Source organism: Sparus aurata, chromosome 22 (genome assembly GCF_900880675.1).
Source record: "Sparus aurata chromosome 22, fSpaAur1.1, whole genome shotgun sequence".
NCBI lineage: Eukaryota > Metazoa > Chordata > Actinopteri > Spariformes > Sparidae > Sparus > Sparus aurata.
In genome coordinates this window covers 29,312,549-29,325,519 of record NC_044208.1, presented here as the reverse complement: position 1 = coordinate 29,325,519, position 12,971 = coordinate 29,312,549, and the positions used below count along the sequence as shown (strand labels likewise).

General features: G+C 40.6%; 1 protein-coding gene and 1 long non-coding RNA gene across 2 annotated transcripts in view; both read right to left on the bottom strand.

The window, feature by feature from the left end:
* Positions 1-748: 748 nt before the first annotated feature.
* LOC115574365 (uncharacterized) lies at positions 749-1,885 on the bottom strand. The gene is made up of 2 exons (XR_003982473.1): positions 1,830-1,885; positions 749-1,449 (listed from the first exon to the last, which is right to left on the bottom strand). It is a non-coding gene; the product is annotated as an uncharacterized LOC115574365 (long non-coding RNA).
* Positions 1,886-3,659: 1,774 nt separating this feature from the next.
* Positions 3,660-12,971, bottom strand: part of LOC115573861 (ribonuclease inhibitor) — a gene marked incomplete at its 3' end in the record, with an annotated part of 41,634 nt that continues 32,322 nt past the window's right edge. Inside the window, exon 6 of the mRNA XM_030404908.1 lies at positions 3,660-3,777. Within this exon, the coding sequence (XP_030260768.1) occupies positions 3,660-3,777 (118 nt within the window). The remainder of the gene's footprint in view (positions 3,778-12,971) is intronic.

Below are 12,971 nucleotides of genomic sequence, written 5' to 3'. Positions count from 1 at the left end.
AATTGTCATTTCATTTATTTTACTCCAAATTATCTAGTCAATAAACATGTGTAATCATTTGTCTTTGTCTGGAACTTAATTTTAATATGGAGAACCGATGGATACGTGCAAAGAAGTCACTACTTCTGAATACTGAGACTGAATGAATTGATTTTGAATGGACTCTAACTGTCCAAGCCAACTGGTACAGTTAGGTGTTTGGAATAATGTCCTCCGGATTATTCCAATAACTAAACATGGAGGTGGTGCCCCCTTTAACGAGTGTAATATTAATTGCCAGTGATTAATAATCATATATATATCAAAGTAGTGTGTGAGCAGTGTCTCCTACATTATATATTTATGGTGCTGCCCATGTCAGGCCCACATACTTTCCTACATATCGTATGTTTTGATATTTGAATGAACTAAAAATGATGTTAGAATGTAAACTAAATGTTTTATGTTAACATGACATATTGTCACTTTCTTGTTCAGTGAATTGAAACATCTGTGTCACTCTGCGTAACAAAGACACTAATCTGCAGTCAGACGAGGATCATGTGACACGCTGGTCTTTGTGTCAGGTGAACTATAACTCTCATGTTGCTGCTCTGGAAAGTTTTGTGTCGTAACTGTTTGCAAAAAAATCTTTGAGCTGAGTGAACAAATCTGGATCCTGAAAAACTTTCTGTTAATGTGACTTTAAAATGACAAAGGGATGAACATCATTATGATTGGGTTTAATGTGAAAATAAAGACATTTTAATGTCATTATAACATTTATTCTGTTATTATGACACAGAATTAATATGATGTAATACTGTTCGTCTGTACAGAACAACAACACAATTTAAAGGAGCACTGAGTAGTTTTATAGAATAATTTTAATATTTACAATATTAATGAGGTCATAATACAAACTTTTGGTCCTCAGAGGAAAATAAAGTCCCAGAAAACAGACACGAGCACAGACTTTACACTAGTTTAACTTGTGGACAATTTAAATGACTGTAGATTTACACAACGGATTAACAATATTGGATTTTTGCCTTTTGATATCTGCACATATTTTCCCAGCTAACTGCAGAGAACATCAAGTCTCTCTTAACGAGTAATGAAGTCATTATTTTGTCTGCTCCTAACGTGACGGCTCCTTGGCAGATGCAGCAGAGCAGTCCAGATACACTGATGACACTCTGTCACATCCAGAGGAACACTGGGATGATGCTGGACTGGACAGTGGAGCTGATCTCAGAGCAGTTCACACTGCAGCACTGACAGTCATCTCCACGTGTTGTGACTGGTCTGTCAGTCACTGCTGGATGAAGCTCTCCTCTCCGCCCAGTCAGAGCCTCTCCACCCACCAGCTGATGGTGCTGCTTCAACCTCTCTGGATCATCAGGACACAGCTGATCCTCTCAACACTTCCACCTTTCTCATCACTCGGACAGAGATCACCACCACCAGCTGATGAGAGAATCAGAAAGAGCAGAAGTGATACATGAGTGGTTACAGAGACTCCCTCTACCAGCTGTCAGTCAGTAGACCAAAAAAAGAATGATGTGGACTGGCAGTTGGAGAGTGCAGGTTCACATCCTGGGCATTGCCGAGGTGCCCTTGAGCAAGGCACCGACCCCTAACACTGCTCATTGGGCGCCGTGGCATGTCTGGCTGCCCCTTCGCTCATCTCTACACTGCATGTGTGTGTTTGTGTGTGCGCACCTGTGTGTAATGTGAGTGGAAAATAGAATTTCCAAATTTAGGATTAAAATAGTATATAGAATAAAATAAAAAATAAAATAAAAAAATTAATAAACCAGCACGACTGACTCCAACTCTCTACTGACCTCAGAGTCTCCAGTCGACAGTTTGGACTCTCCACAAGTTTAGACAGCAGCTTCACACCTGAATCCTGCAGCTTGTTGTCACTCAGCTCCAGCTCTCTCAGATGGGAGGGGTTGGACTTCAGAGCTGAGGCCAGAGAAGCACAGCTGATCTCTGACAAACTGCATCTCAGCAATCTGAATAAAGAATAAATGATGTAACTTTACAGTTTAAATATTCAGTCAGTATATACGTCACAAAGCTTCATGAAAATGTTGCAATAAGACAATTCTGAATACATTTGTTATTGTCTGATAGTTAAAATAGAGATTATTTAACTTTTCATTGTGGTACGTATTTTTCTCATCACTTTAAAAAATCATTTTAAAAAACATGATTTGGAATCTAAGATGTATATCAATAGTTGAGGATGTTCAGAGTGAATATTCATATTGTTATATGAAGGTTTAAAATGTGCAGCTCAACATTGCTCTGCCACAGTCAATGGACTAAACCACAGAAGAAGAAAACAGACTTAAGATGCTCAGTGTGGATCAGTATAATATCAGCCTGATGTCTGCAGATCAGTGTCAACACAACTTTCACATCATATTAATTTAAGCACAGAAGGAAAAAATGGTGTCTGACTTCAGAGTCTCCAGTCGACAGTTTGGACTCTCCAGTCCAGCACAGAGAAGCTTCACTCCTGAATCCTGCAGCTTGTTGTTACTCAGGTCCAGCTCTGTCAGATGGGAGGGGTTGGACTTCAGAGCTGAGGCCAGAGAAGCACAGCTGATCTCTGACAACCTGCAGCTCTCCAATCTGAATAAAGACTACATGATGTTAGTTTGAAAGACAATGTTCCTGCTTGAAATCATTCAGTGTTTAATTTTCTGTTCAACGTCTGTCAGTGAACTAGCCCCCGCCTCGGCTTCAGATTCATCAACAGCCAGCATTACTACCTCCAAGAGCGGTTAGTAAAGTATAGCAAGTATTTTCCGTGCCCCGCTGGCTAACGACAGTAACTAAGGCTACAGCGTTTTTTATTTGTAAAGATATCAAGCCTTACATAGTTCTTACTGACCTGACTCTTATTGTGACAGTGAGGTTGATGTTTGTTTACAGCAGCATGTGACCGCTTATACTAGTTTATTTTCTATGTGTGAGCTGTTACAGAAGACCTCTTTGTGAAAGGTTCATTTATTGTTATTGATCATGATATAAAAATTGGTCTGTGCTACTCACTGGTGAGTTAGCCTACAGGTTGCTTTAAATGTTTAAATCCTTAATTCAGTGAGCCAGGTATATTAAAAGTGCACTGTACTATTAAATTGAAACAGAGAACACTTTACAGGATTTGTGAAAAAAGGGCAGTTTGTGAACTATCCTAATTTTAGTCGATTAATAAATAATCAAACTCATTAAATTGTGTAGCCTCATTCGTTTGAATTGTCCAATCCCATCGTGTCACATCAACTTGCTCTGTGTTGAATCACACTGTGTTGATTCACATTGTGTTGAATCACATGATGTGAATTGTGTCATATCACATTGGTAGTTGCTGCATCTGTATCTGTATTGCATCGAATGATTGACAGTGTATTCAGATGTTTATCGTGTCGACCTCACACCAGAGATGCACAACTGTATTTCTCAAGTAAAGCTAGTTTTCTTGTTGTGATGAACAACCACATTTGTGTGCTGTGTGTAGCGAATGTGTGGTCGAGCAAAAGAGAGAGAGAGTGAAAAACGTACATTAATTACATTTTATAAATACACAGAAACACCTGAACTGACCTCAGAGTCTCCAGTCGACAGTTTGGACTCTCCAGTCCAGCACAGAGAAGCTTCATTCCTGAATCCTGCAGCTTGTTATTACTCAGTTCCAGATCTCTCAGATGGGAGGGGTTGGACTTCAGAGCTGAGGCCAGAGAAGCACAGCTGATCTCTGACAGCCTGCAGTTCCACAATCTGAATGAAGAAAAAATGATGTAACTGCTTGAAATCATTCAGTGTTTAATAATCTGTTCAGAGCTGAAGAAGGTTTAGAATGTAGAATACTGCCAGTATGGGCATTGCCACATGAAGACGTAGTTTTGTTGGGCTCCTCACAGGACTACCAAGTTCATATTATTTCTCTTTTCAAACCACTCTGTGCGACCCTACGTGCGTCTATAAACGAATTAGATTGACAAGTTTCTCAACTTGGAGAGGTAAATGCCCAAAAAATCGCCAAGGAAATAAGTTGGAGTCAGAGGCTAACGCTAATGCTAACACTAGTGCAGCAGATGATGCAAACAACGATAACCAACAGGCAGTGCTGCCTGGAAGAAAAGGCGACAGATTTTCTGTTGATGTAACTTGTAAACTGTGAATTCTTGCTCTTTTCTGTACACGCAACATCTATTGCATGTCTGTCCATCCTGGAAGAGGGATCCCTCCTTCTGTGGCTCTTCCTGAGGTTTCTTCCATAGTTTTTTTTCCCTTTTAAAAGGTTTTTTTCCATCAACAAGTTTTTCCTCACTCGAATCGAGGGTCTAAGGACAGAGGAAGTTGTTCACTGTACAGATTGTAAAGCCCACTGAGGCAATGTGATGGTGATTTTGGGCTATATAAATAAAATTGATTTGATTTGATTTGACAACCCAGTTGGCAGAACTCCACAGCCAGATTGGCCAGATTCAGACCATTCTACAATGTGCAGTGGATAAACAAATCGAGGTGGGTGTCTGAGCTGGAGGCTGAGGTTAGCGGTTGCTCGAACTGCCGCTATGGAAGCGGATGTCAGCGTTATGAAAAAAGAACTGGCCACACTAAGAGACCGCTGCAAGGATTTTGAGGCGAGATCACGGTGTTGAGATGAAGTCAGTGACTACTGCTGATGGCGACCATATCCGAATCCTGCGGGATTTCACCCAGGCCGCGAGTAAACAGCGGGCAACCTTCACCAAGGTGAGAGGTCTGCTTTGGGGCTGTGAGGGAGTCCGCTATGGCCTGGGATACCCCGCAATACTAAGAATAACCACAGCGGATGGACAAGAGGCAAGTTTTAAGGATCTGAAGCTGGCTAAGGAGTTTGTTTTTAAAGAAGGTGCTACACAAGGCTTCATAATGTCCATGTTTTGCTGAGTGGCCACTGACTAAAGTACCAGTTTTATTAAGCTGAGAAAAGAAGGGGAGACACATCAAGGACAGTTTTCTTTTCTTTTGAAAAATTGAGGATTGTGTTTTCCCGCTCGAAGTGGTCATGGTGTCCCTGCTGTCAACATTTGGAGATGGACAGACTAGTGGAGGACAGCAGAGGCTTCTATTTTGTTATATTGTTCCACTTTCAGGACTGCTTAATACCACTATTGGAAAGACTCTGACTTGTATGTTACGCACGCTCATGAGTGAAAGTGTGGAGTCAAGTTTGAATCTTTTATTATTGGGATCCAATTATGTGGGAGATTTCTTATTTTTTATTTCATGTTACCTTGTGTTTACAACTGTTTAACTTATTTTGATATTCTTGTAGATGAGTGGAAAACAAACCACATCGTGCTACACTAAGGACAATATGTATAATATGAATGAATGGGTTGAGTTCTGTTTTGCTTTGTTAACATACTACATTATCAGCATATTCGGCTTAAATAGATACACTGTAAGAGATAGGACATTTATTGAGCATTTTCTCCTGTGGGGAGCCCACATGGTAAGCAGTTTAGGAGAAGAGGTTGACTGGAAGACCAGGCAGTCTCCATGCGACAGACAAGCAATGCTGTGTTCATGTTTTGGTTTTTATTTGCAATGTTCAAGGTTGTTAGAGTTATATGTTGCTTAATTATTTTTGAATGTGTGTTTTTTGAATGTGTGCTCAAGTGCTGTCTCCCCCCTCCCTCCCTCCCACTTCTTTTTTTTTGTTGGCTATCACTCTATCATCAAGCTCAGGGAACCTCTGTTGCAGTATTTTAAAAACCACCAACAACAGGTCACAGAGATGAGGCAGTGGTATTGTGTGTAAGGTCAACTTGATTACGTTGGATAAAGGTTCAGACAAGGCTGACACCAGGTTGGTGAGTTGGAATGTAAGGGGTTTGAATCAGCCAGTTAAGCAAAGTAGGGTATTTTCTCAATTAAACAAATTAAAAGCTGAAATAGTGTATTTGCAGGAAACTAACCTGTTAAATAAGGACCAAGCAAAACTCCACAGAGGAGGATTCACGCAAGCTTTCCACTCAGACTTCGGTAACAAAAGTGGGGGATGGCTATTCTCTTAAATCAAAATGTGCTTTAAGGGACATCATAAGGGAAAAAAATGATTAATCAAGAAGAATAGAACAGTATACTCATTTCGGACCATTGTCTAGTACTTTTGAAGCTTTGGTTTCCAGAAAACATACTTCCTAAATGTACCTTAACTCAAGATTACTTGCTGAGAAAATTGTTGATTTCATAAACACACAAATAGACATATTCTTAGAAACAAATGAGTCCCCTGAGTACAGCTGCAACAATTACTTGAGTAACTCGAATAATTCGATTACAAAAAATGGCTGAAGCAAAATCTCTGCCTCGAGGCTTTATTTAATTACTATCACCCGCGTTATGTGGCCTGCTTAGCTCAGGGATAATTTTTTCACACAGACTTTTATTGCAGCCACTGCATTCAGAATTGAGTTCGCGCGATGGCGGAGAGCCAAGAAGCCATCTATAAAAGTCAGAGAATGTCCAAAGTTTGGGATCATTTCACACTTAAAAATGAAGATAACAAAGTGCAACGTGTCTACTGCAAAGCAGAACTGGTGTACCAAAACAGCATGTCAACAATGATTCAACATCTGAACCGAAAGCATCCAGTTGGCAACACCAGCTCACCAAGCATCGCCGACACAAGCTAATGTAAACACTGATGTTATACTAGTGCAGTGCCCGTAGAAAATATGTATTCCTACAGAAAAGTGGGATGTTAAGTAGCTTTTTCATGGATGGCCAAATGAGGCTGTGTTTGAAGGTGGGATGTCCGGGATATTTAGGTTTGTTGTGAAATCTGATATTCCAGGGTATAATTGGCCATTTTTGACTATTTTTGATTTTGCCATTATATTTCACCTTAAAAACTATTTACTTGGTGTCATTATTTTCAGCACAACCTCACATGTGTGACTGTACAGTAATTTTTTTATTTTGACATACTGTATTAACACAATGGACCTAAAATCACACAAAAAAACCCATAAAATCCAAGTAGAAATAGTTAGATTTTTTTACTGTGAAAACCACAAATATGTTTAACAAACCTCTTTTTTTTTTTTTTTACTTATAATGCAAATATAAATTGTTGTTTGCTAAATTTATCCATACATTTTAAACATTTACATGTAAATGCAGGCAATGCTCAGGTCTGCCTGAGCTCCTTCCAGCTGAATGAAGAGCTGCGCTGCCTGCTCCACACTCAGCTTCTCCTCATTGTTCTGACTCATTAAAAAAAAAAACGACTCCACTACACACTAAACACACTACACCAAACACTACATAACACACTAACTACACACTCCAAACACGCTAAATGTCACAAATCTGTCAACTCTCAATATCGCTGTCTCTACACCGACCGTTGTTGCCTGTCAATCATCTGCCTCCGTCCCTCCCACAACTTCCTGTCCCTCAACAACCAAACTTGCTGCTTGGACAGTTTGTGACAAAGCCGCGTTTCTTCCTGCACCAGACACAAAGCAAATGTGAAGGCAATGTTCGCGAAAAAAGCGTGGCGGACAGTATTTACCCTAGGTCCGGTTTTGGACGTGCCGATGCGTTCGGTCCGTCGCCTCGGGAAGTGGGCCGTGTAGCTAGCGGATAGCAGCTAGTTGATAGCTAGCGGCTAGCTACACACGAACACCCACAGATTCTGATTCCACTTTGTTGTCCGCGCATCTCTGGATCTCCTCAGACCCAAACAGACTCGGTCCAGACTCATTTAATCTCATTAATCCTCAACAGTCAGTTTAGATGCACAGAACAGAACAGAACAGAACAGAACGGACCGAACTGCCAGCAAAATCCCGGTCCAGCTCGCGCCGCTGCAGGTATAAATCCACTTGTTTCTTCAGGTATGTCGTGTGTTTGAGCTCTGCAGTGATTGGCTCTGGTGCGCACGTGACTGTGGTGGCTCCGGTAGACAATGCTCGGTGGAATTTGTAAAGCATTTATTAAATAATTTAGTCACGGTATCATTGCAGTCCAAACAAATGCTTAGATGCACACCACTGAACCACGCAGCAGCCATGTTGAAAGTCTCAGGTCAGTGTGATCCTGATCCGCAGAGATATTTGACTAACAGAAACACACACACACACACACACACACACACACACACAGACAGAGATTCCTTGCTTTTATAGAGAGTTTTAACTTAACCTTCCATCGCTAGTTAGAACATATGGTATTTGTAGAGGCTGTAGCCTGATGTCGGTATGACTAGATATCATGTTAAGATGTGGAAACTAATTTGTGTTAAACTGCAAGAGAGTAATAGACTACACCAAATAACTCCTTTCCCCACCCACACCCACACTCACACTCACACCCACACTCACGTCTCTCTCACTCTCCCTCACACACAGGTGCACACAAACATCTTTACTCCCGGTGTTAGGAATAGTTGGAATAAATACCTGTATGTTTTTTTTCAGGAATAAAAGCCAATAGCTTGGTCTATTTAACAGGCCTGTCATTTTGTTATGCATTAGTTGGTATTATTGTTTAATAATGCAAAATATTTTTTTATTAGATTACTCGATTAATCGATGGGATAATCAGTAGAATACTCGATTCTAAATATATTCGATAGCTGCAGCCCTACCCCTGAGATAAGCTATTGCACACGGTGGGAAACCATGAAAGCATATGTGAGGGGACAAGTGATGAGAGCCCGACTGATAAAGGATTTCATAACTGATATTGAGAGAGTAATGTAACCCTTGGTATTGCTCATAAAAATTGACATCAGTAATGCACATAGATGACAAACAGACATCAATACTGCACACAGTTTACACACCACGAGCTGGTGGTTTTCTCCATAAAGTTTTTGAATGACTGAAACCTGAACTCTCTCTGCATGCGTTCTTTCATGAGCAGTAATTTAAATAGCTCCTCTTTTGCAGTCATATCTGTAAAAACCATCTGAATAAGAACACACACCTGGGCTGTATCGCTGGTGTCTGTAGACTTGTCTAATTGCAATGAGAAACACTCGCAATCTGCGATGTCTGTTCGAAGCTGCTGTGTCAAATCCTCGGCATTTACTTCACAATTACTTCACAGCACTGTGTAACTACTTCTTGATAGCTGAAGAGCTTTGATTGATAATATTTCTAGTTTAAATTTAAAATTCCGAAACAAGGAGTCAGCTGTCTCAAAGAAGGCCTCTTTTATCATCTTAGCATTTAACAGTTGAAGTGGAACCAACAAAACATAGAATAAATGGAGCGCCTGTCAGTCTGCACAGAGGGAACATCACTGTTCATATATGGATTGATGGATTTCCAATAGAATTTTTTTAAAACATTTGGTCCTTAATTAATTCCATTACAATTGAAGGTATTTGAAGAGGTCCTGGGTAAAAAAAAGTCGTCCCCCGACTGTGACACAGGCTTCCATCTCTTTATTACTAAAAGAAAATGAAGATCCACTAATATGTGAGTCCTACCGGCCAGTCAGCCTATTATTTTGCGACTATAACATTCTAACCAAGGTATTGGCTGGTAGGCTTGAGAAATTATGCCTAAATTGATTCATTCAGACCAGACGTGTTTTACTGTAGGCAGACAACTATCAAGCAATCTTCCTCAAGTATTCAACATTATTACCAACCTAACAATGTTGAGTGAGAGCTAATACTAGGGATGAGCGAGTACAGCATTATCTGTATCTGTACTCGGATTGGGCGGGACCTAACCTGAAAGTGGGCGGGGTTTAACCTGGATGTGGGTCGGGTTGTCTTGAAATGGCCGTGGCTTTAACCGGTATGTTATTTTAAGCATGCAATTGATATGGGTTGATCAGAAATTGTTATATTTTTTGCTGATTATTAACAGGACAGCATCAGCATTGAGCTTCAGATTAATGGTTTTGATCACGATAGCAAACAAACTATTTACAGAACAAGTTTTGCAACAATGAATACAACCCATGCGGTTGCAATTATGAAGTAAAATGTATTGAACAAGAGTTTTCATATTCAACATAACTTTCTTTTTTTAACTTTTAATTTTTTTATGATCGGTGTGATTTTTTAAACTGATTGATTTTTTTTGGTTCTTTTTTTTTTTTTTTAAACCAGGTGTGTGTGTGTGTAGCTTAATTTGTAATATTATTTATACCACTACTAACTTTATCTTTTTTGTGAAATACAGCAAGAAAGTGTCAGACACTCTGGTTGGAGCCAAAAAAAAAACCAAACTCCGACTACCGGGGGAGAGAGAGAGAGAGAGAGAGAGAGAGAGAGAGAGAGAGAGCTGACGGTTGAAAAAAAAAAGAAGAAAAAAATCTCCGACAGGCAGAGAAGCAACGCGAGTCACATTCTACCAAGCATAACGTCTGAACGAACCCACGTTTACCAGAACTCTACTGGTTAATAAGTGAGTACAAACTGAAGTAAAAACAAACCTGAAGCTGAATAAACCTAAACGTTAAAGGAAAAGACCGTGAACCTGAATGACTGAGGGAGATAGAGACAGCTGTTCTGTGTGTGAGTGAGCAGAGCGGGACACAGAAACACATCTGTATGTGTGTAAGGGAGGGGTGCTGTGACTACTAGCCTATCACAGACACAGTCAGCTACCCAATGAGGATTTTCATTCAATCCAAGCACAGATATTGACTCGTATTACTCGTATAATAATCGTACTCGGCAAAAGTGCTTTATCCGTACCGGATACTCAGTTCAGCCGAGTATCCGGCTCAACTCTAGCTAATACTGTCCTTGGATGAACAAAAAACGTTTGACAGGAATGAATTTCTACCTGTTACCGCGCTACAGAGGTTTGGCTTTGGTCCTACTTTCTGTTCATGGATAAAAATTCTGTATACGACAGAAAATAAATAATAAATAAAATAGGTGAAATGTGCTCATACTTGCTTGTGCCAGTTAAAGGACATGCAGCAGCAATTTGTACCAGTAAACCACTAACCCCTATATAAAGTGAGTGCATTACAGTAATCCAGCCCAGTGGTCACAAAGGTGTGGATTACTGTCTGAAAGTGCCGTCTCTGAAGGACTGGTTTAATTTTTGCCAGCTGCCTTAACAGGAAAAAGCTAGACTTCACCACAGCTTTAATCTGGCTGTCAAATTTAAGGTCTAAGTCCACTTTTACACCCAGATTGTTCACAATTGGCTTGTGATACTGTGCCAGAGAAACCAAATCAACTTGGGGGAGGGTCACAGAAGTGCCACCAAAGACCATGACTTTCTTTTCTTCATTAAAATTCTGAAAATGTAAAGACATCCAAGCTTTAATGTCATGTAAACACTTTAGCAGTGGGTTAACGGAGTAGGAATCAGCCTTTTTGAGGGGGACATAGATCTGGCTGTCATCCGCATAGCAGTGAAAATAAATGCCATGTTTCCTGAGAATAGAACCAAGTGGTAGAAGATAGAGAGAAAATAAAAGAGGGCCAAGCACAGAGCCCCGTGGGACCCCACATGAAAGAGGAGCAGTGGAGGACACAGAGTCATCTAGGCTGACAGAGAAGGTCTGATGTGACAGGTAGGACCTGAACCACTCAGTGCTGTGCCACTGATGCCCACCCACTGCTCCAAACGAGCAATCAGGATTTCATTGTCCACTGTATCAAATGCTGCAGTCAAATCTAAAAGTACAAGGACAACGCATTGACCAGAGTCAGTAGCTAAAAATATGTCATTAAAAACTCTTAAAAGCGCTGATTTTGTGCTGTGCAATGTTTTAAAACCAGACTGGAAAATCTCAAGGATATTTTGTTCATTTAGAAAGTCCATGAGCTGGGAAAACACAATCTTCACTAAGATTTTAGAGAAGAAAGGTAATTTGGAGGTAGGCCTGTAATTTGCCAAAACAGCAGGGTCCAGTCCAGGATTTTTTTTAGAAAAGGCTGCACAACTGCATGTTTAAGATTTGCAGGGACTACTCCAGAGGACAGAATGGTATTAATAACTATGAGACATGATGGTCCAATAGTGGGAAAAACCTCCTTAAATAATCGGGGCGGGAAAGTATCATCAGGAGAACCTGAGGGCTTCAAATGACTCACAATCTCCTGTGCAACAGGCAGGGTCACAGGCTCAAATGTGTCCAACACAGCAGAGCAGGGGACAAACACTGAAGGATCAGAAGCAGGAGGTGAAATAAGTGCTCTGGTAGAAGTGACTTTGTCAATGAAGTAGTGAAGAAAGTTCTCACACACAGCAGGGGAGGTCTCAATTTCAGTCCGTGGTGCCTTCAGAACAGAACTGATCACTTTAAACAGCACACGAGGCTTATGACAGTTTAAAAGAACAATATCAGAAAAATATTTTTTTTAGCCTCTTTCACAGTGGATTGGTAATGACGCCAGCAATCCCTAAGTATTTGAAAACACACTTGCAATTTGTCCTTTTTATTTAGCTTTCTGCTGCCTGGTCTTTAATGGAGCCGCAATATCTACGGCAGTTTGACAGGTGTCAAGAAACCATGAGTTAAGAGCCTCTGTGTCCTCACTGACAGACTCGGGAATGATGCAGTTCTCACTGAAAACTGCAGAGAAGTGAGCAGCAGCGGAAGGATTGATAAGTCGACATCTGCAAGCAGCAGCGCGAGGTTCAACTGTGGGACAGCACACAGCAGCTTCAAACAGTACAGGCATATGATCCGAGAAAAAGGCATCACAGACCTCCAGGTTAAGAACAGGCAGACCATAAGATAAAACAAGATCCAGTGTGTGACCACGTTCATGTGTAGGCCCAAGTACAGACTGCAAGAGATTAAAAGAGTCAATGATGTTTAAAAAGTCTCACGCCAAAGAGTTTTCAGGGCAACACACATGAATATTACAATCTCCAACAATAAGGACCCGGTCATAATTGGGCATAATATCAGCCAAGAACTCAGAGAAATCTGTTAAAAAGTCTTTGTTATATTTGGGAGGCCGGTAGATCACAGCA